Source organism: Prionailurus viverrinus, chromosome X (genome assembly GCF_022837055.1).
Source record: "Prionailurus viverrinus isolate Anna chromosome X, UM_Priviv_1.0, whole genome shotgun sequence".
Lineage (NCBI taxonomy): Eukaryota > Metazoa > Chordata > Mammalia > Carnivora > Felidae > Prionailurus > Prionailurus viverrinus.
The window spans coordinates 23,658,377-23,685,616 of NC_062579.1; the positions used below are offsets into that span (position 1 = coordinate 23,658,377).

Genomic DNA, 27,240 nt, shown 5'->3' on the forward strand with positions numbered 1-27,240 from the left:
CACCGACTCTCCTCTCATCTCTGTACAGGTGAATGGGTAACACAGAGAACAGAAACTCTGGAGTATAAATAGCTCCAGAGGGGAGCAAGGCAATTGCTCTGAAATAACAGGAGGAGAGATGCCATAGTTAGAGAAATACTGTGTGCTGAGCTCTGCTGAAACCAGATGCGGCTCAACATGAGAACGGTCCGTCACAGAAGACCGGAGAACACATCTCCGCCAAACGAACACATCCAAAAGAACGCCACTTTCACGGGACATTTTTTTCCAAGGCTTCTATTTAGGTATCCAGAGCCAAGGCTACGGGCTTGACAAGAGGGGAGAAAATCGACAGGGACAATTTAACTGCCACACAGACAGGCACTTAGGTGTTCAAAACGACCGCCTTCAAGAATACACGGAGATTATTTGATGAAACATTGAACATAATGACCGACTGTTTCCAGAAGCCTCAAAAAACAACCGGCAGACACAATTCTGTGAAACGACTCTTCTACCTCAAACAAGGCATTTCCACGGGGGGATGAATACATGTACCTTTTAACTAGGGAATGGATTTTTTTTTTTTAATTTTTTTTTCAACATTTATTTATTTTTGGGACAGAGAGAGACAGAGCATGAACGGGGAGGGGCAGAGAGAGAGGGAGACACAGGATCGGAAACAGGCTCCAGGCTCTGAGCCATCAGCGCAGAGCCCGACGCGGGGCTCGAACTCCCGGACCGCGAGATCGTGACCTGGCTGAAGTCGGACGCTTAACCGACTGCGCCACCCAGGCGCCCCTAGGGAATGGATTTTAAACCTGTATAAAAACCCAAGTATGTGCTAATACACCCACTCTTTCAAAAAGTATTTGTACGGTACAGGATGCTATAGGTTTTGACACCGCTGCGGAAAAAGGGACCATTTGGTGGTGTCCTTCTGCATGAGGGCTGTGGGGTTGAGAGAGGGTGGTGGGGACAGGACCAGCTCTCCGGGACCCTCTCTGCCCGTTAGGAAAAGCAGAAAATGAAGCAGGGGTAGGGGTGAGGGGGGCCTAAGCACAGGATCCCATTAATGGTTCCTGAGGCTCTGGTTGTGACGAACCGCCCTTTCAACATTCTAGGTTCAATACCTCTAGTCCTTTCTACAAATGCCACAAGTGAGGAGCTGAAGGCCAGATTTTTTTTTTTTTCTGCCTTTTACTGAACCACAGGCTCAGAAAACTAGAAAGCACCTTTAGAATCGTTGTGCAGTTGAGAAAACGGAGATCAGAGATCAGAAGACTCGCTCTGGGTATGATAGCAGGACGCACGGAGGGACATACGGAAGAACCCAGGAGCGCCTGGGTGGCTCAGGTGGTTAAGTGACTTCAGCTCATGATCGCGGTCGTGAGATGGAGCCCTGTATTGGGATTCTCGCCGCGCTTTCTCCGCTTGCGCACTCCCCCTCCCCCGCCTCAAAATAAATAAATACACATATAAAAAAGAGAAAGCAGAAAAGTAGGTTGCAGAAGGGGCCCGTTTAGACTTTACAGAAAAAGGAAACCATCCCACATTCTCCAGCAGTGAGAACAATGGGAGGAAAAAGAAACACGAGAAAGTTGATTCCAACAAGTCCCACGGTGCCCACATTACCCCCAGCTCATTCCACGGGTCGCCCCTGAGACTCTGTGCTAGTGTATAAACCATCCTGTAACCTAACTGGCGCCCTTCTAGAAGCGGCTGACGCTTCGGGCTGAAGGACTCTGCAAGCACATTGCTGCCCAGCAAGAAAGTCACTGCGCTTTGAAGTGGTTATCTGTGCTGTGAGGGTTAATTTCAGAGGCCCTGGCGTTGGCCTAACATGTTTTTTTGTTGTTGTTCTGCTCAAAGAGCGACACGATGCAGAGCCTTGATCAAAGCAGTGAAAAGAAGCGCCTTACTGCGTGGACGTGCAGCCATGGGTTACACGTCATCGTTACGGTTCACTGCTCGACGTCACCCTGACCACTTTTATCTGGTGTGGGGACTGGCTATGTGGGAAGAATAGGCTCCGATTACCAGAAGGCTTCGCGAAACCCTGTGTCAGATTCCACTATGCGCTCCCTGGTTTCCCAAGTGGTCTGGGCGCACAGGGGTGGTTCTCGATGCAAGAGACAAAGGGCGTCCCGGTACCACCTTTTCAGAGAGGGCACCTGGAGCTCGCACCTGGCCTCCCCGGGCCCTCTGCTGTGAGGCAGCCTGTGGTTTTGATGCATATCCTGCATGTTGTAGCCTTTTCCAGTGGTGAACTATAAATTCTGAAGCCCTGTCATGTGGGTTCCGTGAGTCTGCTGGGCAACTGAGCCCCAACTGCCACTCCCAGTGCAATCAGCGTCAGAAGTCAGATTGTTTAGAAGACCCCCCCACTCACCCTTAGCTCAAACTATGGCTACAGGATTACTGAAAAAGAAAAAAAACAAAAACAAAAACAAAAGATGATTGTGAAAAAAAGGGACGAAAACGAACTGCTGATGATGGTGGCCAAGCTACCCTGCATCGCAAGCAGCACCGGCTTTGAAACTGGCTACCGATGTTAGAACTTTCCAGCGCAATCTAGACATGACAGAACCTGAACCTCAGGCGCTCACAGAAGGGATCAGAGAAGAGCTCAAGGCCACAGCAGGTCTGCTCCAGATTCGGTTCCTTGGAAGCATTAGCAAAGCTCAAGGAAGTTCAGAACCGCCTTCCAGTGAGCTTCACTCTCACCGGCCTGCAGGTGGAGACGTAACCAAAGGAACGTGGGCAACGCGCACTTTGATAAATGGGCTACACCCGTGAGACCACTGGCACTTAAAAAGATAATTCAAATGGGGAACACCCACAGGTATTCCCTAATTCACCACATTTTCTTTTTCAAAGCCATCCCTAGCAGTCCCTGAACTGGGGCTACAATTAAGGGTCTCAAAGGCTGATAAATTCTGCAAGAGGATATTATGGCTATTACTTGGAACGTTGAGTGTAAGAATTGCACGGGGACTGACAGAAGGGATCACTCCTTCCCCACCCCTCAACTAATTGGGGCTGACTGTCCCAAATGTTTCGTTGCCCAGAAACAGGGTAACCCCCTTTTTCTGTACTCATCCACTCTGACCCTTTACCACTGGGAAGAGATTGAAGGGGCAGCCCGGGCACGCCTTATCTTGCTACCAGCTCAACACGGACTAGCCAAGTGGCTGAACCCAAGGGACCTACACCGTGTGGGGGTGGAAGGTCTGGACTAAAATTAATGATGCTGAAGAAAGGGCACGCTGGTGCCGAGAGGAACAAAGCCACACCGTGGGTGTTAAAAAGGGAAAATCTAACATAATGTTGGTGCCTAGAAAGAGGCTTAAAATACGCTCCCTTAGGTATGAGTCAACTCTCGAAAGAATCTGGAGTGGGAAAAAAAAAAAAGTCAAGAAGTGAACAGGACAGCTGGGCAATCTATCGAACACCCTGGATTCTGACTGCGACCATGAGTCTACGGAGCACTATTAAAATGGCTATGTTTGCGGTGCCTGGGTGGCTCAGTCGGTTAAGCGGCCGACTTCGGCTCAGGTCATGATCTCACGGTCCGTGAGTTCGAGCCCCGTGTTGGGCTCTGTGCTGACAGCTCAGAGCCTGGAGCCCGTTTCAGATTCTGTGCCTCCTTCTCTCTCTGACCCTCCCCTGTTCATGCTCTTGTCTGTCTCTGTCTCAAAAATAAACATTAAAAAAAAATTAGGGGCGCCTGGGTGGCGCAGTCGGTTAAGCGTCCGACTTCAGCCAGGTCACGATCTCGCGGTCCGTGAGTTCGAGCCCCGCGTCGGGCTCTGGGCTGATGTCTCGGAGCCTGGAGCCTGTTTCCGATTCTGTGTCTCCCTCTCTCTCTGCCCCTCCCTCGTTCATGCTCTGTCTCTCTCTGTCCCAAAAATAAATAAACGTTGAAAAAAAAAAATTTAAAAAAAAATTAAAAAAATAAAATAAAATAAAATGGCTATGTCTTTTGGTTCTCATTTCACAGGACACCTCTGTTATTAAAGACCTGTGTTGGAAAGTATCCTAGGGGAATATTTACCCAGTCAAATCTGGGGAACACTGATTTGTAATAACCTGAAAGAACACTGTGTGGTCATTGCGATGGTAAAGGTTTAATTAAGAAAGGTATTTGCTCTATGGTAGAAGGTTTATATGCTCCGTGTCTCATCTGTCACAATATTACATGTAAAAAACAACAGCTATTTGACCCATCATTATGTGAGAAAAGCCACAATCGGGCAGAGGGACACTCTGATCACTGAGGAATATTAGTTTAAATTGATGGGCCTGCTTCCCTGTGATGAAAAGCCAGGAATCTGAGGTGGACAGTAATAGAGATTTCTGGGACATATGCCCACCAACATCTGTTTAGGAGTGACCACTATTCGTATGATGTTAGCCTGGGTGACTCGGTATTTTTTGCATCTTGCATTCATTTCCTACTTAGAGTACAGATGTCAGTACACGATGACAACAATGGACCAAAGAGCATGGGACCACATGAAAAAAGAGAGAATGAAAGGAGAATTAGGAACTGGGCAAGGAATACCCAGCCAGAGACAATCTGCTTGGAATGGGAAAAGAACGGATGGAAAAGACCTCCCAGTGCGAAGAGAGTACTTGGTGGGCACACAGATCCAGAAGGAAGGTGAAGGATGGCCAGCCTACTAATGCCATGAACGGAAACGAAACCACCCTCAGCACCACCACTCGGGCCAACCACTCTTCCCCTAGCGTGCACCTCACGGGTATCGGAACACGCTGAATAGGACTATGCTATCTCCCCTGCGAGCAAGGGAAGAGAGAGAGAGAGAGGGGAGTCCTGTTACAGGAGCCCTCTTTGGGGGCACCAGGATCTGTGAAACCACATAAGCGGAGAAAATGAGCTTGGCTCCAGTCCTCAAGATTGTTTTGAATCCTGAAATAACAGAGACCTGGCCTCTAACCCATGTGGATAAGGATGGGTAAGCTACGCTCTCGTGGACGCTGGGAGTCTTTGTTAGCAACTGAACCCTGTCGCAGGCCACCCGGGGTGCCCTCTCCAAAGGTGAGGCGCATCCACCAAGAAGGGAGCAAAATCTTTCGCCTGCTTCATCGTGGTGAGGCTGAGTCTGGCAGCCGTGACTTGATTCAGACAACTCCAGGCTGTACAAAAATCTCTCCACTATGTGATTCAGTTGCCGAACAGAAGCAAATTGTTCTCGATTTCTTGTTTGCAGAGTACTTGTCACATTTATCAACTGCAGTATATTTAGCCTTATGGTCTGGGCTCTCTCCAACCCACCACAGGCTCATCAACTAATACGTGTGCTTTGTGAAGCGCCTTGTTTTCTTTCTGCTCTTAGAAGTTGGCTATATTTTTAATTTTAGAAGCCACACACCTAAAGGATGTCACGAGAACAGAAGACTGAGAAGAAGCTTAGATGATCTTCTTCCGAACTTTCGGGGGGGGGGGGGTATCGGCCGTATGAACCAGCTTATAAATCCCTCTTACCAAGATTTTCTCTTTGTCTCTGCTTTTCGAGTTTAATTTTCATTCACAGTGCGTCGAAAGGCACTATGGAGTCATGCAACATTAAACTGATTACAAACTGGGGACACTATACGCCGACGGTGAAGCTCCCAACTTAAACAGCAAATGCTCTATGGTGGATGCAAGTGTGTTATTCGGGTTTCTGCAATATTGGCGCTTTGATAATAAAGTGAAAAAACATAGAAGACCAAGTGCTTTAATGGAGGCAGCACTGCCTATTTCCTAAGGCATCAGTAATTCCAACTCTCCACTGGCATCAGGAGATCCCTGAGATAACACCATTAATTTTCATTAAAGCAAAACTTGGCAGAAGCGACCTCTGGTTGGAAAAGCTAGCCAGGACAAGTTTTATTTGCCTGTTCCACAGACAGTAGCCCTTTCTCATGGCTTTCCAGGCACAGAGATGACAGCACGGGAGGAAGATAAACCTAAGCAAACAGCGAGTGAAGAGGAAATTCTTAAATCATCTACTGAACAGTTCAGTACTGTGACCACAGAGGTTTTCAATAGGGAAGGGAGAGGCACGTATGAGAATCCAGCAATTAACTGAGATAAATACACCCTCGTTGGGCTATCCCGCAACCTTTTTCAAAGAGGACAAAAGTCGTGCTCAGAAAGGACAGGCTGAGAGTTTCAAACCTGTTTACAAGTGGAAAGTCCACATCCGACACTCGGAGCTTAACTTCACTACGAGGTTATAACCTCAAGCGGCCGGACTTTTTTCTAGTATCAAATTCCCCCACTTTCCCAACATTTATTGGAAATTTTGACATATGCTGAAGTGACAGAAAATGAGACATATTCGTGAAGAGAATCGTGATTTAACAGGAGAAGCGCAGACTGTCTAAATCCGAGGTACAAAGCGACGTTACGGAAAGAGACGGTCAGTATGAGGTTTCCCATCTCGCCTATTTTGGGGCCTTTTCAGAGTGTGACTTTTAGGACCTCCCAGAAATGTACTATATACTATAAAACCTTTAGAGTAACAGGTTCATAATTATCCCTTTACCAATGGAAAGCATTACCTCTTTCCAGCTATGGTACATTAACCGGTCCCGGAGGAAATCCCAGGCCTGGGGAGCCCTTTAAAAACCACTTAAACTTGGCAGCTATGCAGCTGAAAAGTGACAGCTTCAGACTATAAGCTACAAGGAAATGGAAGCGTCAATTTACTTCTGTTCACGCATCCATTTCATGAAAAAACATCTTGAATCGTACTGTGTGCCAGGCTTCGTGCTAAGCACCGGAGAGGCCCAGATAAAGAGGAACACAGACGCTCTCCTGCCAGGGGAGTTCACTTCTGGGACAGTTCTTCCTCATCTCTGGGGACCAAGCCACATGCCAGCGACGCTCCCGGACCGCCTGCTAGAGCCTCTGCAGACCCCAGGGTCAGGCGCCTTCATTTCTGAAGACTCAGCAGCCCAGGTTCACAGCTCTCTTCCCCAGTCCTGGCCCCCCCTCCGGAAGACCCCAACATGGGCGGGGCTGACGTGTCGGCCCTTCTTGCCTCACCTCCCTGCGCTCCTGTTTCATCTCCATGCAAGTTCACATCTACTCCACCCACTCAGGCGGTCACAGCCTGGACCTAGTCACCTGGACTTGTTCCACAGTGTTTAGCTATGCTCCTCTCCGACCACAGCCTCTCGGCCTTCCAGGGACTTCCACACCAGCTCTTCCTCGAGCTCCCCCAACGGTCAGCCTCTTGATCCTTCTCCCTCCCGATGACCAGCTTGCACGTGAATTCACAGCTCCTCTGCCCCAACGTGGCCTCGACAGACATCCCTTCAACCACTGAATCGTTCTTTTGCCCAAATCCTCACTGCTCTTGCCCAGCTGTCCTCTGCCCACCTGGGCTGGACCCACCCGGCCCCCGAGTACTGAGCGAGCCCGGACAAAGGCCACAGCCGTGCAGACGGGTACCGGGGCAGAACACTGAGCAGACCGGGCTCCTAATGCTGCTGCTCACATTGGCCCTCTTCTGGCCAATGCTCCAGAACCGGGAACCCACCCACAACCCTCTCGCCTTCGGCTCCCCATCGCAGCAGAGAAGTCGGTCTTCCCGCAGAAAACCAACCTCTACGCGGCTGCCCACAGCTTCCCCCCGCTGGGTCTCCTTAGCTACCCGGACCTGCACAGATCCCTTCCTCGCCGCCCCCCATTACGGCAGCAGAGAGGTGCCCATTCCTTCTCTTGGATCCCACGTTACCTCCCCTAGGCTCCCAGAACTCCCATTGTTTCTTAGCTCATCCTCGCCTCTCCTCCTCAGCGGACTCGGGGGCACCCGGGTGGCTCAACTGGTTAAGCCTCCAACTCTTGACCTCGCTCCGGTCATGATCTCATAGTTTGTGAGATCGAGCTCCATGCTGGGCTCCGCATGGACCGTGCAGAGCCTCCTGGGGACTCTCTCGCCCTCTCTCTCTCTCTCTCAAAATAAATACATATGTAACTAGACTCAAGTGTCTCTCAACTTCTCAGTACGCCCACTTCATGTACTCTGTCCGGACCAGCTAACTACCACCCCTCGTCCTATCTCCTTCAAAGTAAGTGTCTCCAAGAACTGGCCATGACAACCATCTTTTCGTCCCCTTTGCACGTACTTTTGAGACCACTTCACCACCTCCCCCACGCGTCTAACAACCTCCCTGGAGCAACCGACTCCTTGCTGCAAAATCCACGGGGCCCTCGTGCCAACTCCATGCTGGCCTCCCATCGACATCTGCCCCCCAGTGGCCGGCCACTTCTTTCCTCCACACCATACACGGCCCTCTCGCTCTTGGGATCTTCCTTCTCCCCCGCGGGCCTCTCCTCTGCAGTTCCCTCTGCACACTGTTCGTCCCCTGTTGTAAATACTCTTTTCTTCTCCGTCTACACACTCTCCCTAAACATCTACAGGCTGATGAGTCCTAAATATTATTTGTCTATTTCTGCTGAGTAGCACAGCTTCACCCCCACCCCCTTCACCGGGCAGGGCCACGGTTCGCCCAGGCGAGCACCTAGTAGCTTCCTTGGGTCCCCTTCACCCACCTGATTAAGTACATCACGAAGGCCTGTCACGTTCACCTCTTAAGTATTTCTCCCTTGTCTCCACTTCTCTCCATTACTCCAGCATCCATTCAGGCCACCATGTTGCCAGTGTAAATTTTTTTTTTTTTTTTACGTTTTTATTTATTTTTGAGACAGAGAGAGACAGAGCGTGAGCAGGGGAGGGGCAGAGAGAGAGGGAGACACAAAATCCGAAGCAGGCTCCAGGCTCCGAGCTGTCAGCCCAGAGCCCCACGCGGGCTCAAACTCACAGACCGTGAGATCATGACCTGAGCTGAAGTCGGACCCTCAACCGACTGAGCGACCCAGGCGCCCCAGACGACGTTGCCACTTTAGAGCACCACAACTGCTCAACCAGTCTCTCTGGCCAGGTGCACAACCCGCTCGGTCAACCCACACTCGACTGCACAGGCACGATGACCTTTCTAAATGAAAATCCCACCATGTCATCCCCTTGCGTGGCTCCCCATTGACCTCTAAGCTCTACATAAGTTTCAAAAGCCTTTCACCATCTGCCCCCCACCTGTGTCTCCGGCCAAATGTTTCACCATAGCCCCTTCTTGGGACTCTATGCTTCAGCCAGGCTCCAGTGTGTTCAGTTCCTGAATACATCAGCACATGCTATTCCTTCCAACTCGAACACTCCTAGAGCAAGCGGGACTAATCCTTCTGGACTCACAGAGCTTAGCCACCATTTCCTCAAGCAAAAGCTCACCCCCACAACTAGCTGCTCTCATAGTACCCCTAGTCTACTGTCACATAAATACAGGACTTTGAAACTGTCTCTTCACTATTCCTCAAGGTGCCCATCAAGTGTGCAACTAGAAATGGGACCACGTGGTTTGGTTTTGTTTTGTTTTGACCAGTTGTGCCCCTTCTCGACGATCTTCTATTCATTCATCTATGTCTCCAGCCTCTCATGGACCCCCTGGGTCTCCCTCAGGAGGCTACGAGTGCCATCCAGGTAGGGCCTGTGCCTGTCTCTCCCATGGTTCTACCATCAGCACACACGGGCCCTCCAACAATATATTCTACCTCACCTTGATGACAGCGGAGAGGTATAAATAAACTACGAGACGAAGACACAGAGCCGTATGACACGCCACGATTTCCCCACGGACGTGGGATACTCAGCAGAAGCAGAGAAACCAGCCCGTCGTCTGTACTTTGATCATCACATCATTCATCGGAACATTAGCAGTCAAGCTAATAATCTACTCACACCTACAAAATGCGGCAGGGCTAATGCAGCTATTGATTTCTACTACGACACACCGTTTAGAAGAAGGAGAAACAAAGGCAGAAGAGGTAGAGAGATTTCAAGGTTCGGAAAGGTAACCCTGGACGCCAGTGTCACCAGCTGGGACCAAAACATACAAATACCTGGTCCAATCAAGGAACGGTGACACAGGAGAGACTCTAGACAATATCACAAAGTACTCTAGGGGCACATTAGGCCACAGACACCTTACTAAAGGGAAATCTATGTTGCAGCTGGACGTGGGATAGCTATTTCTCCCCCTCTGCAAGTGAAAATACCCCTGGTCCCACTTTTTTTTTTTTTTTTTTTAAAAGCCAAGACGAACGTCAAGTGTTCCAAGCACTGGCTAATACTCACAGCAAAGGGCCTTCTGCAGTCTTCGGAGTTTCATGGCGGTCCTATAAGCTGAGAACCTGACATTATTCAGGTCAGCTGGGGAAAAAAGAGACAAAAGAGAGAGCACTTTGTTATTTCATCAGAAAGCACAAAAGCTCCCAATGTTTCGGAAACAACAACAGTAACACAGAGAAAAAAATCTTTCGTGTATCCCCCAAATTTAAAAATTCTATCACGGTGCCTGGGTGGCTCAGTCGGTTAAGCGTCCAACTTTGACCATGATCTCTTGTGGGTGGGGGGGGTACAAGCCCCAAGTTGGGCTCTGTGCGGAGAGCTGAGAGCCTGGAGCCTGCTTCTGATTCTGTGTCTCCCTCTCTCTCTGCCCCTCCCCTGCTCACACATTGAATAATGTGTTTACTGAATAAAAACATTGAAAAAACATTTTTAAAACTTCTGTCAATGCGAGAAAAGCAAAAAAAACCCCCCAAAAATGTCTTTTTGCTGTCTGACAATCAGGAAAGCTAAGTTCTGTGAAGGACTCCAGTGGCAGAGCCCGCAGGGCATTCATTCATGTAGTCCTTATTCCTAAAAGGGAACAGACACACAGGGAGTCTTTTTCTTCTAGACTATAACCTCGGTTCTATTGGAGTGGATCTTGGCTACACAATTAAAAGAGAACAAGCAATCTATTTTTGAAATAGCTGTTAGAACTTCGCAAACAATCAAGGGGCAATGCAATACTTTTTTGAGTTTTTTTTTTCTTTAGAAGTGTATCGGGGCGCCTGGGTGGCTCAGTCAGTTGAGTGTCCGATTTGGGCTCAGGTCATGATCTCACGGCTCGTGGGTTCGAGCCCCACGTCGGGCTCTGTGCGGACAGCTCAGAGCCTGCAGCCTGCTTCGGATTCTGTATCTCCCTCTCTCTCTCACTCCCCCTCCCCTGCTCATGCTATCTCTGTCTCTCAAAAATAAATAAATATTAAAAAATTTTTTTAAGTATAGGTGACTTTGTTTTCACGGTAATAATTAAAACAACATTTCATTAATGACAATACAGGAGACCTTCTAAAAAAAGATAGAAGTTTAAGACAAAGATCTCAGGTAAATGAAAAGCATGTTTGCAGAATTTAAAAATCACAGTGGGAGAGCTTCAGGCTTGAAAGGATGAATACTGGGTTTATTTATATGATGATTTTTTTGTCCAAGTTTTTATCTGAATTCCAGTTAGTTAACAAACAGCGCAAGATCAGTTTCAGGTGCGGAACATGGTGATTCATCGCTCATATACACCACCCAGGGCCCTTCACAGCAAGTGCCCTGCTTAATCCTCATCACCCATTTAATATCATACTTTCTTCTGATGATCAAAGTTACACATGCTCACTGTGGACAACTTGGACATTAAAGAAAAATTTACAATCAAGTAAGCAAATCACCGATAATCCCCTTACCCAAAGATATGCACTGTTAACCTTTCGAGAATTTCTTAGTGTGCATGAGTTTGAGATGCATTTTCCAAGAGAACTGGGACTAAAGTAAACATCTAGTGTATACTTTGAGGAGCCATCATCCTAACAGTCAGCACAGGTTAACATCTCAGTGATGGAGTCCGACAGTCTATGAGGCCCAACTCACCTTCCCCAGCAGGAGGCTTTACTCAGATAATGCCCTTACTCAAGGGTATGCAAGCCTTGCAATAAACTGGGCTGTATTTCTTTGCTACCATTTCTGTGTAGGTATGTTTCAGGAACCCAGTTCCAAAAGGCTCCTTGAAGACAAGGACTCTCTCCCCTACTTCTGTCATCTCTCCCAGGGACTTAATACACAACTGCTTTCTGAAAAAGCAGGTCTCCTGCAGCTAGTGAACTGTTGACAGAATGGAGGAACAAACGAACAAAAGAATGAAGGAAGGAAAAAAACAGACAATCGAGTGGCACCCATGACACCAATTCTACTTGGGGGTTAGGAGAGGGAAATAATGTAATGCACCCCCGAGTCGCCTGGGTCAACATTATCAGCTTCACGGCCTTTGCAGAGACCAAATGGAAAAACCTGAATTGACATGAGGGAGAAGAAAAACGATGTCCGTAATTTACTTTAAAATATTCAGCAGACGGGGCGCCTGGGTGGTTCAGTCGGTTGGGCGTCCGACTTTGGCTCGGGTTAGGAGCTCACGGTTCGTGAGTGCGAGCCCCGCGTCGGGCTCTGGGCTGACAGCTCAGAGCCTGGAGCCCGCTTCGGATTCTGAGTCTCCCCCTCTCATGCTCTGTCTCTCAGTAACATAAAACATTAAAAAAAAAGATGTTTAAAATATTCAGCATAAATATCAACACGAATGACAGTACGCTATCCGGGATACGTATATGTATACGTATCCAGGATACATATACATATACGTATACGTATACGTATGCAGGATACGTATACTGGCGAGGATACGGAGCGAGTGGACCTCTTCAGACGCTGCTGGTGGGAATGGAAGATAGTTCAACCACCTCGGGAAACCGGTTGAGTAGTTTCCTATGAAATTGAACACACATCTCTCTTATGACCCAGATATTCCACTCCTGGCGATTTACCGAAAAGAAAGAAAAGCATGTCCACAAAAAGATGTGTACATGCATGTCCACGGCAGTAGCTTTAACCACAGTAGCTAAAATCTTGGCAACAAGGCAACAGGAGAGCGAATAAAGAGACTGTGGCGTAGTCCTGCAGTGCGCCGAGTTTAAAGAAAACCCTCACGTGGCCAGCGCAGCATGACGTATGTACGTGTTAGCTTACGCTACGACGCAGAGGCGCTCAGCCGTCTGAGTCAGGAATGCACACTCTAGGGGTGGGTGGCTAGCAATTCATCAAAAAGCCTCACCCCGGAGGTGGCCACTCCAAGTACTTCAGCTATATTTAGCTCCTATCACACCGGGGGATTCATTAATTATCCAAATTAACGCCAGATAGGTCTGCGCCGGTGACGGTGACGTTAGCGGTTTGCGAAACGTGAGGACCGCTGGAAAAGGTTTCGAAACGCTGGCCGCCCTTCCATTATCGGGCCCTGAGAAGAATCTAGCAGGCTCTCCACCCAGAGAAAGGGTGCCCTAGGCCGGATTCCAAAAGGTCCACCTGCCGGTCACTGAATTGCTGGTGGCGCGAATTCCATCAGTCAACAGAAGCCGGATCACAATTACCCGGGGGAGGGCGGTTTTCAAAGTACCACTTCCCGGGGCCCAGCTCCCAGATTTTCTTACTCTGTAGATCCAGGGAGGGACTGACAGTACGCATCCCTAACAACTTTCCAGGAGATTCTGACGCTGCTGGTCCCAGGACCACACTTGGAGACCCGCTGTGTCCGAGGGCTGTGGCCCGGCGCGGTGAGGCTCTCTCACCGAGCACGCAAAAAGGCAGGGCTGGGACTTCACGGTGCCTTTTGCATACGCTTTAGTGAGACTGGTTTCCGCCCCGTGGCTAAGCGATGTTCTTTTGTGACAGAGCCTGCTCGGAGACGGGCCTTCATTATGAACTGGTAGGTAGGTCCCAGTTACCCAAAGCGTCATTCGAGGGTCAACGGCACGACCCGGAGCTTGTCAGAAAGGCAGAATCTTTGGCCCCACCCAGATCCACGAATCAGAATCAACACGTTGAACAAGATCCCCAGGTGATTACTCTAATTGTACATTTTGATGAAATCTATTGTTTGGTGTTGTTAAAGGTCAAGTAGGTGTTGTCTTTTGTTTTTCCTTTTTCAAGTTCCACTCTGCGGACTTTTCGGAGGGTATTCGATGACAACTATGACCGATGAACCCAACAATTCACCCCTGGGATCTATCTGCGGGTCTCTCGTTTATGACGAACACCAGTAAAAAGTACTCAATGTATAAAAAGTGTCTAAACGCGTTCTCCCTCAAAGGCGATTGGTACAGATTCCCTCTCCTCCAAGTGAATTCACTTTTCTCTCCAAAGCTTGTTCTCTGCTCAGGACAACTTGATTCACCTAGGCCCCCCCTTCTGCCCTTCGTGATCTCTCTCTGCTTACCTTTTTTGGGTGGACTCAGCCAACTCACGTCTTGGGGCACTAAGCCACAAGACGCTCATTCCTGGCCTCCCCCTCGACAAGGGTGTAACACCAGCAGCGTGATCACGCTTTCCCCACACGTGGCGGCACAGAGTTCCTTCACACGCTCGTGAACGAGCCTCTTTGGCTCTTTTGTAAAATAAGCCACATGGAAACACGGGGACGCCCTTCTTGTCAAGTACACACTACTCCTCCTGTACCACCATCCCGTAGCACTTTCCAAGGAACAGGCCTCCAACTCCAAATTTCCTTTCATTCACTGACTTACACACAAGTGTGGGGCGTCGACTGCGTCGAGCAAACGTCTGAGCAGAAGGCAGTGGCGAAACTTCCTCTTGTTTTTCTCTTCCTTCCTAAGCCTCCTGTCCGACTGCCCCCGGACTCATCGGCCTAGCCTACCATCTTCCTTCTTTCCTAAAACACATCCTTCTCCCACGACCAATTCTACCCCTTGGCTAATTTTCTTGGTTCCATTCAGAATTCAGAACAAACGATCTAAAGGAGGTCAGAAGCTTCAGCCATGTTGCACAGTTTATTTCAAGAACTGGCAAATTCCACCAGAAGCTACATCCAAGCGGGAGAGGCAAGGGTGATCTGACTCTTTCAGGGTGCGGTTCACTACGGAATACTCTCTGAGACAGGCCTCTGGTACATTCCTCCTCTGGCAGCTCTCTCAGCGTCCCCAAAGCAGTTCGAACTTTGCTCCCTTCCAAATCCTTCTGACTATGGCATTCTGCCTCCGGTTTATCCTCTCGGACACCCTTTCAGCGGACCCCCCACCCAATGCCCTTCTGCCACCAGTTTTCAAGGCACCGGAGTCCAACCTCACCACGGTGCTCAGACAGTGATCTGGAAACATCAGAAGAAAGCAGCTACGGAAAATATCTAGGTTTCATCATAATGCAACAGAAGGCATACAAATGTTTATCTAGTAACCAGCACTGAACTACACCAGAGCTCTGGTGCCCTGAAAGCCCTACTCAAGAGAGATAACCATCTGTGTTGTTTGCGTCTGCCCGTGTTGCTAGGAATCTGCAGTACCACTCCCTCTGGCTTACAGCTGGAGGCGTTGAGTCTCCAGCCTTGGGAAGGCATGCAGGATGCACACAGAAACCTCAAGACGTGGGACAGCTGCGGACAACGCGACACGGTCCCGGGCTGAGGCTGGAACTGACCTGGTGGCTGAAATATGCACGCCCAATAAACCTAAACTCCCCCCCTCCCCTTCCCCACCCCTGTCCCCTGCGGGGAGGGAGGCTGGCCTCCACTTTCCCCGGGAGCTGCCTTTCCAGGACTTGGATCCAAGTTGTAATGAGCTCACCAGCGCTCAGTAACCGGAACTCAAGAGGAGTGAGACTATCCAAGAAACGAGTTACACAATGTTTCCATGGCAGCTGGTAGAAAGCACACTTCAGAAGGATGAAAACGCTGAACTGAACATTCCTCTTCATGACTTGAATTATTTTATCCAGGGCTGGTGCTGGCCTAAAAATAGAGAAATCTAGAAACTGACGAAAGAAGGGCAAATATCAAACTATCTACCTTCTCAAGTTCAATCACCCGCTACTGAAGGGACGGCCCATTTATAGCTTTTATTTTGAGGCACAAAACAAGTAACGGGGGGGGGGGGGGGTTGCCCCTTTGTTTAGCCTGGGAATTCCTTTGGACTTTGGTAAATATTTCTGTTATAAGATTTTTACTTCCAGTTCAGGGGAAGGTGGATGGTAGGTGTCGTCAAATGCCAGAAAAGAGGAACGACAGCTCAAGTCAGAAATCTACACACATTGGACAACGGTCTTGCAAAAATAGTGCACAACACCTCAGCATTTAAAGTCAAGGGAAAACTTGGAAAATATTCTAAGAAATAAACCATTAGGCCCTCTCATTTCCATTTTTTGTTTTGCATTTTTCATTTCAGCTTTACAGCTGGTTTCTGCCGTTCGATCATGCTTCAAAAGTCCTGCTATCTCTGACTGAACTGAGGTCTAGGATTTAAAACAAGGAGTATTCCAGTCTGGCTTTCCAATGGCTTGGAAATGAGACTTGGGAAAAAAAAAAAAATGAGACTTTTTGGTAAAGGCTCAAAGTTTTAGTGTGTTTATCTATTAGGTAGGAAGAATGATAACGACCTCATAAAATTAATGAGTGGAAAGAGCTGGATGGCCAAAGATTATTCCAACAGATAAATTAGCGCTGTGGTCTTTGTGTCTTCCTACCAACTCGGTTTCCCCGAAGAAACGTAATCCAACTCATTCAGGGGACCACGAGTGAAGCATACAATTTGGAGGCAGTATGATCATTTTTGGTACAGTTCCGGCCTGAATGTTGGGCATGCAGGACGAAGTAAACGAATACTGCATTATCTATTTGCATCATTTTCCAAAGAAGCCAAAACAAGGCAGTCTCGCCCGCCCGGCACCCCTTCTCCTACAGGAAGGTGGCGGATATTTAAATGGAGTTGGGGCATCGGGGTGGCTCAGTCGGTTGGGGAAATCAACCGACTTTGGCTCAGGTCCTGATCTCACGGCTTGAGATCGAGCCCCGCGTCGGGCTCTGTGCTGACAGCTCGGAGCCTGGAGGCTGTTTTGGATTCTGTGTCTCCCTCTCTCTCTGACCCTCCCCCGTTCATGCTCTGTTTCTGTCTCATAAACATCAAAAAATAAATAAATAAAAATAAAATAAATGGACTCAAGTGTCTCTCAACTTCTAAGGACGTGCACTTCACGTACTCTGTCCACACCAGCTAACTACCAGCCCTCTTCCTTTCTCCATCTTTTCATCCCCTTTGCATTCTTTCCCTGGCCTCACTCTTCCTATAGTGTTCTAATGGACCTTCCACCTGGCAAGTATTCTCCGGGCCAGGTCAACCTCCCTAGAAGAGACCAGAACCATGGGTCTTAATGAGGCTCGAGACAAACTGAGTAATTTAAACCAAGTCTGCCTTGAAAGCAAGGTAAGCCAGCACATCCAGGCCTCGGGGATTTTAGAGGACAACGCAGAATTACTGGGAACCCTTCGACAACGGGTAGCGTTTCTAGAACTTATCTTTTAAAAGTCAGCTGAGAAAGAAGAGGTACATTAGCCCATGAGACTTGGCCGTTAATGTTTTTAAATATATTGGAGGCCTTTTAAACTCTAAACTCATTCAAACCTCATCATCAACAGAGAACTTTACCCAAATGGGGATAAAGTAAATGTACACAGAGGGACACAGGAAGTACACCTTCAGAGCTACGAGAACTCCAGAAAGCCAAGCCTGTGAACTTACAATTACCACCGAGTGACGCTTCCAGAAGTGAAATGGTATTACTTATTTGCCACCAGGGACCCTCTAGAATTTTTTTTTTTAATTTTTTTTTTAATGTTTATTTATTTTTGAGACAGAGAGAGACAGAGCATGAACGGGGGAGGGTCAGAGAGAGGGAGGGAGACACAGAATCTGAAACAGGCTCCAGGCTCTGAGCTGTCAGCACAGAGCCCGACGCGGGGCTCGAACTCACGGACCGCGAGATCATGACCTGAGCCAAAGTCGGACGCTTAACCGACTGAGCCACCCAGGCGCCCTCCTCTAGAATTTTTCTAACACATGAAGAGAAGAAGCACCTAAGTAGTCCACTGTGGCCCAAACGTGGTGGACTTCAAATTGCAGAAGAGAGAAGGAGGTTATAAGCCAAAAATTAAAAAAACAGAAAATTGAGAAGTTCAACGGTGAAATCAAAGATAGCACAAAATCCCGACCGTGGGTTTGCTCGAGGCCTTTCTGGCTCCCTCCGCTGGCCTGGCCTTCCTCAGCAGAGGCTCCCTAACTCTTGGCAACACTGTTCTCCTGAAAGAGGGGATACCCAAATTAGTTTTGCTCCCAGTCCCCTGCTGTGCTAAAAGGTTAGTTGAGAAAGCAGCTTCTGTAACAAAGGGCCCACATGAAGTTTTTTTGTTGGGGGGGGTTACTAGAGAGCCTTAAATACCATTTCGGGGAGGGCGCCTGTTGGCTCAGTCAGCACAGCACGCGGCTCTGGATCTCGGAATTGTGAGTTCAAGCCCCAAATTGGGTCTAGAGATTAAATAAAATGAATGAATGAATGAATGAATGAATGAATACCATTTGGGAAGCCGGACAGCTTCCCCAGATAATGGAGAGCTGACTCCTAATGACACTGCGGTGCCATATTCCTATTTAAGTTTCATCTTATTTATTTTGAGGGACAGAGAGAGTGAGCGGGGGAAGGGCCGACAGAGAGGGAGAGAGAGAATCCCAAGCAGGCTCCAGGCTATCAACGCAGAACTACCAGCGTGGAGCCCGACGCGGGGCTCAAACCCACCAATCGTGAGATCATGACCTGAGCCCAAACCAAGAGTCAGATGCTTGACTGAACGAGCCACCCAGGCACCCCAATGGGCCACGTTCCTTTTACTTCAGCTTCCGATCAGAAAGCACTGGGGTGGCTCTGATTCTCAAAACCTTGCCCGCCAAAAAATACAAACAAAATAATACTCATGATTTCAAAAGACCGTTTAGGCAAAACTGGTCTATAGCTTTTTAAAAGACCTGCATGGAGCCATAATCCTTCCATCTGTCCTTTCAGTACTTCCCGAGAGGACACAAAGAAGGAAACAGAGGCCAGGCAGGCTGCTCTGGGAAAGTGAGGTTTCAGCGAAGATCTAGAGGGTGATGGGGATTAACCGGGTAGAGGCCAAGAACAAAACAAGATCATGGGCCAGCATGTGTAAAAGGACGCTCCCAAGTAGACAAGAGCACGGACCATGAAGAATCTTAAGATCAGTAGTGCTGAAATCTCAGAGAGTGAGGAAGAATGGACGCCATGAGGCCTGACAGGCAGGAAGAGGCCTATTCAGGGCCCTCCACATCACTGTAAGAACTCAACTCGGGATTTCCAGTTACCTAAGGCAGAGGGAACACACTCGTTTCTGTCTCCTTATTCCCGGAACTCTACTAGGATGACAACGTAAGAATTCAAACGGATATCTCCCCAACAGAAGAGGGACAAATCCGGGAAGAGAACAGAGCACAGCTGCAGTATCTGGGAAGCTTGGCAGATGATCTGGTGGTTAACTGACTTAGGAGCCCAGAGAAATCCCAAGTCTCAATTAATATGAGGGGAAGAAGGGCAAGCTGGGGGGGGGGAGGGACTGGGGGCTAATTAAGAAGGTTCCCAATGTACACAACCAAGGAGTCTCAAAACATCGGAGGCTCCAGGCTCCTGTGAAGGCTGTGATGTGGCTGAAAGATCCAAGGATTGGTTGTCTTTTGAGCCCTCGACACTTTCTCCCCCACCCTAAGCAGCCAAGCGCATCGGCCACTTCCCGCCTCGCATTGATAGAAGGCTGGAGGTTTCATCCCGGGAGAAGCAGCCCCAGACATGGGGCCAGTGAGGGATAAGCAAGCTTAGGAGTGAGATAAGACACTCGAAACAGAGGGCTTACTTGCCAGGCCAGCACACCCAAAGAATGTAAATCCTTAACTTCACTCCCTGCCCCCAAATTCCACATTTAGTCAGCCCTTTTTTTTTTCCTTCTGTCAACTCACTGAGAAAGCTTCTCTACCCTCAGCACTTCCTGATTTGCTCTCCTGATCGTTGGAAGGCACTTCAATCGGCAAGGTCACGAAATTGGTCATTAATCTCTCATCAGCCTCCCTTGTCATCTTCTTCATGCTCCAGTGGTAGGCACACCAGATGAAGCCTTTCCTTCCCGGCTCCCTCTGGACAGAGACCATCAGAGAGTTCATGGCCGGACAGGATTCCCCCTCTTTGACTCAGAGCCTTCAGTCACTGCCCTCCCGCGTGTTCCTCAGTCCTGGCAGGGGCAACTCAACTACGGACGCGACTATACCAGCATCGCGAACTTCGCAACGGACACCCCCCCCACCCCGTCTCCCTCCAGTCTGTTTTAAACTTCATTAATTAAGCAATCTTACCACTCTCTCTTCATAAATGAGCGCACATCCCAGACTCTCTAGGGCAGAGACCGTTTAATCACATTTTACTCTTTACAATCAAGGTGAGACGATTTAAATGATCACACGTGACTTCATTTTTATGTCTTGCTACAGCTTTTCCTATAACCGAATTCGCAAATCATTTCTGGATAATGGTATGGCCTACTCTTGGGGGGACTGGAAAAGAGTACTACTTTTTCTGCGTAAGATGGACACTGCCTCTTTCAAATCCATCATCCTTTCTCACAGTTGGGGACCTGGGGGGAGAACCTGCTTTGATGATGAAATTAAACATTTTCCTCATTTCCTTTAATGGGAGCCTCAACTTCAGCAGTTTCCGGTTTTAGAACAGGCTCAACAAGATTCCCCTACATTCTGAAGTTCCTACCGGGTCTTAGCTTCTCAGCTAGTTGTGGTTCCCCACCCCCCCACCCTTATCTTCCAGGATTTCAACAGATGATCTCTCTCCCCAAACTCCAGTCTCTTTCGATTATTCCTCTGGTAAGCAGAGACCAGAGGTCACAAACTGGCTGAATCTAGCCTGCGGATGGGTTTTTTGTTTGTTTGTTTGTTTTTGTGCGGTTCATGGATTTTTGGCTCACATAATGGTTTTTTGAACTGTTGACTGATGTGCCAAGAGTTAAAAATTTGTGGAGGCTTCCATTGTCCTGCTTCTCGGGAGCAAGATGAAGACTTGCATTCCTGCATAACAAGAAGGGATGCGGAGGCTCATTTACCCTAAGAGAAGCTTTTCAGGTCGCCCCAGGTCCTACCCAGCCACCTTCAGTCATTTAAATTCCCCGGTTGGGCTCCAGGAGGCATTTCTTTCAGATTCCGGCCTTGGCAAGACCACTCCCTTGCTCTCCCCCAAACTTGTACGTTTGCCCTTTAGTTACTCAGTCTTTTTCCTGTCCTGGTCGAAAGTGTCAGCTTCCTCCAATAACTGGCTATTCTCTGGCTCTCACTCAGATCACTCTATGGAAGCAGTTCTAACCGGGTTTTCCAAAAACTTTCCAGCTATTAATTCTTTGGTCTCCACCTCTTACTAACGCAAACTAAGTGACTCTGCCACCAAAAATACTACTGCCTTAATATACTTAACTTTTCCAGTACAAGAACGGGTGGGAAGACAGAACCAAAATCCCAATCACTCTGCTGACTACATTTCATCAAGTGACAATTACTTATACGTTTTAAAATCCTCAATTAACATTTATCTAAGCGCCTATTATGGGCCAAACCATGTACTAAGCTTATGGCTTAAAGATTTAGGCTTCTAAGGGGCGCCTGGGCTAGCTCAGTCGGTGGAGTGAGCGATCCTTGATCTCGCCATTGTGGGTTCGAGCCCCACGTTGGGTGCAGAGATTGCTAAAAAATTAAAACTTTCATAGAAAATTCAGGCTTCTAAAAACGTGAGAAAATACAAAACCAACGTACTCACAAAAATCCAGTACGCATTTGCCGGGTATTTGTGACGTTCCAAGTAGTATCCACACAGCAAAGCCTGGTTATGTGAGCATGCTTATATACATACACAAACATACAAAGCAAACAGATGGCTGTGTACAATTTTTATATATCCAACACAAAAGGAGTTTTCAACAGGATTGCAGGTGTATTCCAGTGAACATTTTTAAGGTTAAGAGAACTGAAAAATTTCCACATACGGTATGTTCTTTATGAAACCCCGATTCGTTTCTAAGTGAGCCCATAAAAGCTAAAAGTGAATTTAAATACTCAGTTTACAATCAAAATAAAATCTGGGGCGCCTGGGTGGCTCAGTCAGTTGAGTGTCTGACTTCGGCTCAGGTCGTGGTCTTGTGGTTCGTGAGTTCAAGCCCCGCGACCGGTTCTGTGCTGACAGCTTGGAGCCTGGAGCCTGCTTCGGATTCTGTGTCTCCCTCTCTCTGCCCCTCCCCTGCTCTCTCTGTCTCTCAAAAATAAATAAACATTAAAAAAAATTTTTTTTAATAAATAACAATAAAATCTATACCAATACTGATGAAAATGGGTGATATGACTAATTAGAAGCAGCTTCACTTTTCATTCTTATACTTGAGGAAGCAAAGAGGAGAAAAGAATCTGGGGACTATAGAAAGGACTGTGTGAGTTTACCGCACCCGGGGCCATAAATGCTGGTGTGCAGTAAACGTGGTTTGCATTGAATCAGATTCTGACAGTAACTTGCCTACTTTTACCAGGTTTAAGCAGCTGATGACATGAATTCCACATCTGATTTTTCTGCAAATACTACCAATTCCCAGGGCTATGGGTGCGTCTTGCTTACCCCTTACGCCTGGAGCTTGGGTTTCTTTTTTTGAAACACACATAACAAAGATATCAAGACTATATAAAGGAGTTACGATAAAGGGAGAAAGGAAAAAAAGGCAACATAAAGAGAATGCTTGTGCGTGAGAAAGAGGAGTCGGGTGTATTAAACTGTGGCAGATTGTCGAAGGCTGGTTCACTCAGTACCCATTTCCAAATGCTTTCTCCCTGCCGTTCTCTACTACAAAGGCTGGAGAGTCTCAATTCTCTCAGTCAGCCGGGGACAGCCATGTGAACGCAGTCTGACCAATGCTCGAGAAGGTAACTGCAGGGAAGAATTTCCTTTTCCAAACCGAAAAGACAAAGAGCCTCGGAGGAGGAAGGTCCTTTTCTCCTCCCTGCCGGGGTTGGGGGGGGATGGGGGGCGGCAGTCACCCTGGAACCACGAGGTCAAACATCTGTGGCTAAAGATGGTACAGCGGGACACAGAGACAGACGCATCTCTGACGGCATACCCCGGAACTCTTCCTTAGCTCTGTACGGTCTCCAGAAATCTGCTTCTACAAAACCATCACCCCCAGTGTGGCCCACGTACAGTTAGTTAGTTGGTCAGAGGTTTTCTTACTTGCAGCAAAATGTATTTGTAACTGACACGTTAATTGAACTGTCATCAACAAACTGCAGAAGACTAATTACAGAGCATCACCCATTCCCTGTCAGCCTCCTGGGAGCGGAGCAAAAAAACGTTAGCAGTAAAGAGATCTTGGATCACAGCGCTCCCCACCAGTCGCTACCTGGTATCCCCAAGGATGTGGGACAGTTTGACAGTTAATTTAATTTCAAACAACGTTGTAATAGCGGGCTTATATGAATAAGGCAGGCTTCTAGACAGAAACAGATCTGCAGAAGGTCTAATGAGACATTTGTTTTGAATGAGACGTTAACAAGTCTGATTGTGCCCAGATGTAAGATAAGGATTCGAATTTTTAAATACATATTTCTCTGGAAGTTAATAACTACCTATGTATGAACACTTGTAAGTAACCAATTTTTCATTAACTCTTTAGACGTGTTCATATCTTTACCTCATTAGTATAAAATCTCCTTAAAGACAAGTAGCATCCTTCCTTACAGCTCTTAAGATAAAGGTTATTTAAAAAAAAAAAAAAAAAAAAAAAAAAAAAAAAAGCTTTGGTAACTTTCAGCTATTCGGAAGTTTCAAAACCCAAATTAAGGCCCTAAAATCTCTCCTTCATCTGACAGTGTTCAGTTTCAGTTTCTGATTGAAAATGATTTGCATCCTTTTCTGCCTCTCTCCATGTTTTTGGTCCCCAACTGCGACACTCCCCTCAATATCCATTCTCCTCCATCTCTTCATGAGTAAGATAGACGCCAAAATGAACACCAGTGGAAATCTGATCTTCATTACCATGGGAAAAGCAAATTAACGTTCTTGCAAAAAAACTGTTTTGCAACATGACTACTTGACGCCAGTGGGTATTCACACTTTAATCTTGCAAGGGAGGGGCGCCTGGGTGGCTCAGTGGATTGAGCTTCGGACTTCAGCTCAGGTCATGATCTCCCGGTTTGAGTTCGAGCCCCATAGCGGGCTGTCTGCTGTCAGCACAGAGCCTGGATCCTGCTTTGGATCCTCTCTCCCCACCCCTCCTGCCCCTCCCCTCCCCTCTCTCTCTGTCAAAAATAAACATTAAAAAACAAATCTTGAGGGGTGCCTGGATGGCTCAGTGGGTTAAGCGTCCCACTTCGGCCCAGGTCACAATCTCACGGTTGGTGAGTTCGAGCCCCGCGTCGGGCTCCGTGCTGACAGCTCAGAGCCTGGAGCCTCCTTCGGATTCTGTCTCCCTCTCTCTCTGCCCGTCCCCAGCTCACGCTCGCACTGTCTCTCTGTCAAAAACAAATAAACTTAGGGGCGCCTGGGTGGCACAGTCGGTTAAGCGTCCGACTTCAGCCAGGTCACGATCTCGCGGTCTGTGAGTTCGAGCCCCGCGTCAGGCTCTGGGCTGATGGCTCAGAACCTGGAGCCTGTTTCCGATTCTGTGTCTCCCTCTCTCTCTGACCCTCCCCTGTTCATGCTCTGTCTCTCTCTGTCCCAAAAATAAATAAACGTTGAAAAAAAAATTAAAAAAAAAATAAAAATAAACTTAAAAAAAATTAAAAAAAAAAAAGAAATCTTGCTAGGGAAGAGACTGAGTTTTTAATGTTAACATTTTTCTTGTTTGAGAGGTAGAAGAAACTTTGTTAAACCCTTCAGCATGAGTAATTAGTCCAAGATAGTACACAATTCAGCATATTGAAGCATCTAGGAATATAGTAAAATGTGCTCATTTCTGCATTTTGTACATCCTAGCCGGGGAGCAGACCAGGTGACATGACTCAAACTGCCCACGCATCCAGAAGCTGACTTCTGTACGTTTTTAAAGACGAAGCATGTGACAGAATGTTTTCTTTTCACTGTGACGTGTTAATGTTTCTGAAGACTAAACGCTCGTGATTAGAGCCTGATAAAGATACTAATATGTAAATCATTCATGTAAAAAAAAAAAAAAAGACCAATCATTCAGCAGCTGCAGCTGTTATAAAATTAATCAATGGCGGGAGCTTTTCATTGGATAATGGCCTGCCTTGTCCCCTGACATAGACTGAGTTGCTTTTAATGAGAAAGGATGCCTTAGGGATGGAACCACATACATCGGAATCAGCGTTACTGGCAACACAGTCTTTGTCACCTCCTATGTGGCACTTGGCAGTTGTTTGATATAAAGCAGGTGCGGGGCGCCTGGGTGGCCCAGTCGGTTAAGCGTCCGACTTCAGCCAGGTCACGATCTCGCGGTCCGTGAGTTCGAGCCCCGCGTCGGGCTCTGGGCTGATGGCTCGGAGCCTGGAGCCTGTTTCCGATTCTGTGTCTCCCTCTCTCTCTTGCCCCTCCCCCGTTCATGCTCTGTCTCTCTCTGTCTCAGAAATAAATAAACGTTAAAAAAAAAAATTTAAAAATGCATTTGTAACCGTTTAATTGGCAGGGAAGTGGACACATCATAGACAACTTTGCAGAAAGAAAAAAGGACAGAGATTTAAACTTTCAGTTCTTCTGACCCAGAGAAGCTTTGAAACTAGAGCCATCAACCCCAGCAACGGGAGCCTTCTACCTCAAAAGCATTTTGTTCCCTAGAAACCTGTAGCTGCGTTCATTCTATTCACACCAGGCAGTTCATCAGGAACTCTTGAGACTTAAACAGGATTCAGTGGCTTGGGGACCTAAACATCACTGACCACACATTTTATTCCAAGTTGTAAGCAACTAACTTACAAATAAACTTCTGGAGCAGAGCCCAAGGGTAAGTTCAGAAAGGGCTAAATCTTGTCTCAAGGCAAGAATGTGGCTGTTGCCTGACTGAGGGATTTAATGGTTACTGAGCAACCAGGAATTAAAGTCTTTAGGTAGCTTTAATTTATCTCTATGCGTTCTTCTTAAGGGTATTCTTTGGGAAACAAACAAACAAAAAAAAACCCCAACAATAATTTCTGTCAAATAAGAAAAAGATACCGTAGCATCTTAGAAACAGAAATGTCTCACTCTAAATCTTCATTTTCCCAATGAGTAAAGCTAAGGGCTAGAAAGTTCTTAGTAATTTGTCCTGGGTTCCCTCATCAGCTAGAAGAAGAGCAAGGATGAGAAGCCAAGCCTTTTTTCTGTTTTTCTTCCCTGGAGACGAGAAGGGGTGTTTCAGCTGCAATAATAAAGCAGCTGAGGAACTCTCTTCAACAGGCAAATGCCAGCAACTGTCACATAAAACACCAGAAACATCCTTTTCTCCTACGTTCCCGCACTTTCTTTTACTTTGTGTCTTAGTTTATTGTGGTTAAGAACACTCAACACCTCTACTTCTGTGTCCCTTCCCTGACGGAGCCAGAGGCAAAGTACAAGGGGTCATTCCAAGTAGGACTTCAAAACTACTCTTTGGGCTTCAGAGCTCCCACCTGCTCCCAAGGAACAGAGACCATGAATTTCTGTAACCTTAGCAAGTACTTGACATTCATATTAAATTTGGAAAATACATCTTCCCCCGAAGCAAGCAAAGCCTAATTTCCCTGGTTATCAAGAGTAGTTTCTAGACCTTGGGATCTTCTTAACTTTTTCAAGGTTCAGATCCTTCTCAGCCACCCTGGGACCCAAAGTCCCAAGGGTTCTGCAGTGGGCTGTGTTATGGAAATAAGTCAGGAAGTGAGAATGTGAACATTTCTTTTAAAGACCTGGGGCGCCTGGGTGGCGCAGTCGGTTAAGAGTCCGACTTCAGCCAGGTCACGATCTCGCGGTCCGTGAGTTCGAGCCCTGCGTCGGGCTCTGGGCTGATGGCTCAGAGCCTGGAGCCTGTTTCCGATTCTGTGTCTCCCTCTCTCTCTGCCCCTCCCCCGTTCATGCTCTGTCTCTCTCTGTCCCAAAAATAAATAAACGTTGAAAAAAAAAAAAATTAAAAAAAAAAAAAAGACCAGCGTAAACCCCAAATTAAGTAAGGAAGAAGCCAGGTCCCAGACTTGTCTCTTTGGTGTTGTTTTGTTTTGTTTTTTTTTTTTCTTCTTGACAGAGAGCAAGTGAGCAAGCACATGCGGGGAAGGGGCAAAGGGAGAGGGAGAATCTCCAGCAGGCTCCATGCCTAGTGCAGAGCTGAAGGCCGGGGCTCGATCTCACAATTGTGATATCGTGACCTGGGCCGAAATCAAGAGTTGGAGGCTTAACGGACAGAGCCACGCAGGTGCCCCAACACTTC

General features: G+C 47.6%; 1 protein-coding gene across 18 annotated transcripts in view; it reads right to left on the minus strand.

The window, feature by feature from the left end:
- Positions 1 to 27,240, minus strand: part of DMD (dystrophin) — a 2,022,811-nt gene that overhangs the window by 96,912 nt on the left and 1,898,659 nt on the right. For all 18 annotated transcript variants that reach the window (XM_047843142.1, XM_047843144.1, XM_047843153.1 and 15 more), the window contains one exon: positions 10,191 to 10,265. In XM_047843142.1, coding sequence (XP_047699098.1) covers positions 10,191 to 10,265 — 75 coding nt within the window. The remainder of the gene's footprint in view (positions 1 to 10,190; positions 10,266 to 27,240) is intronic.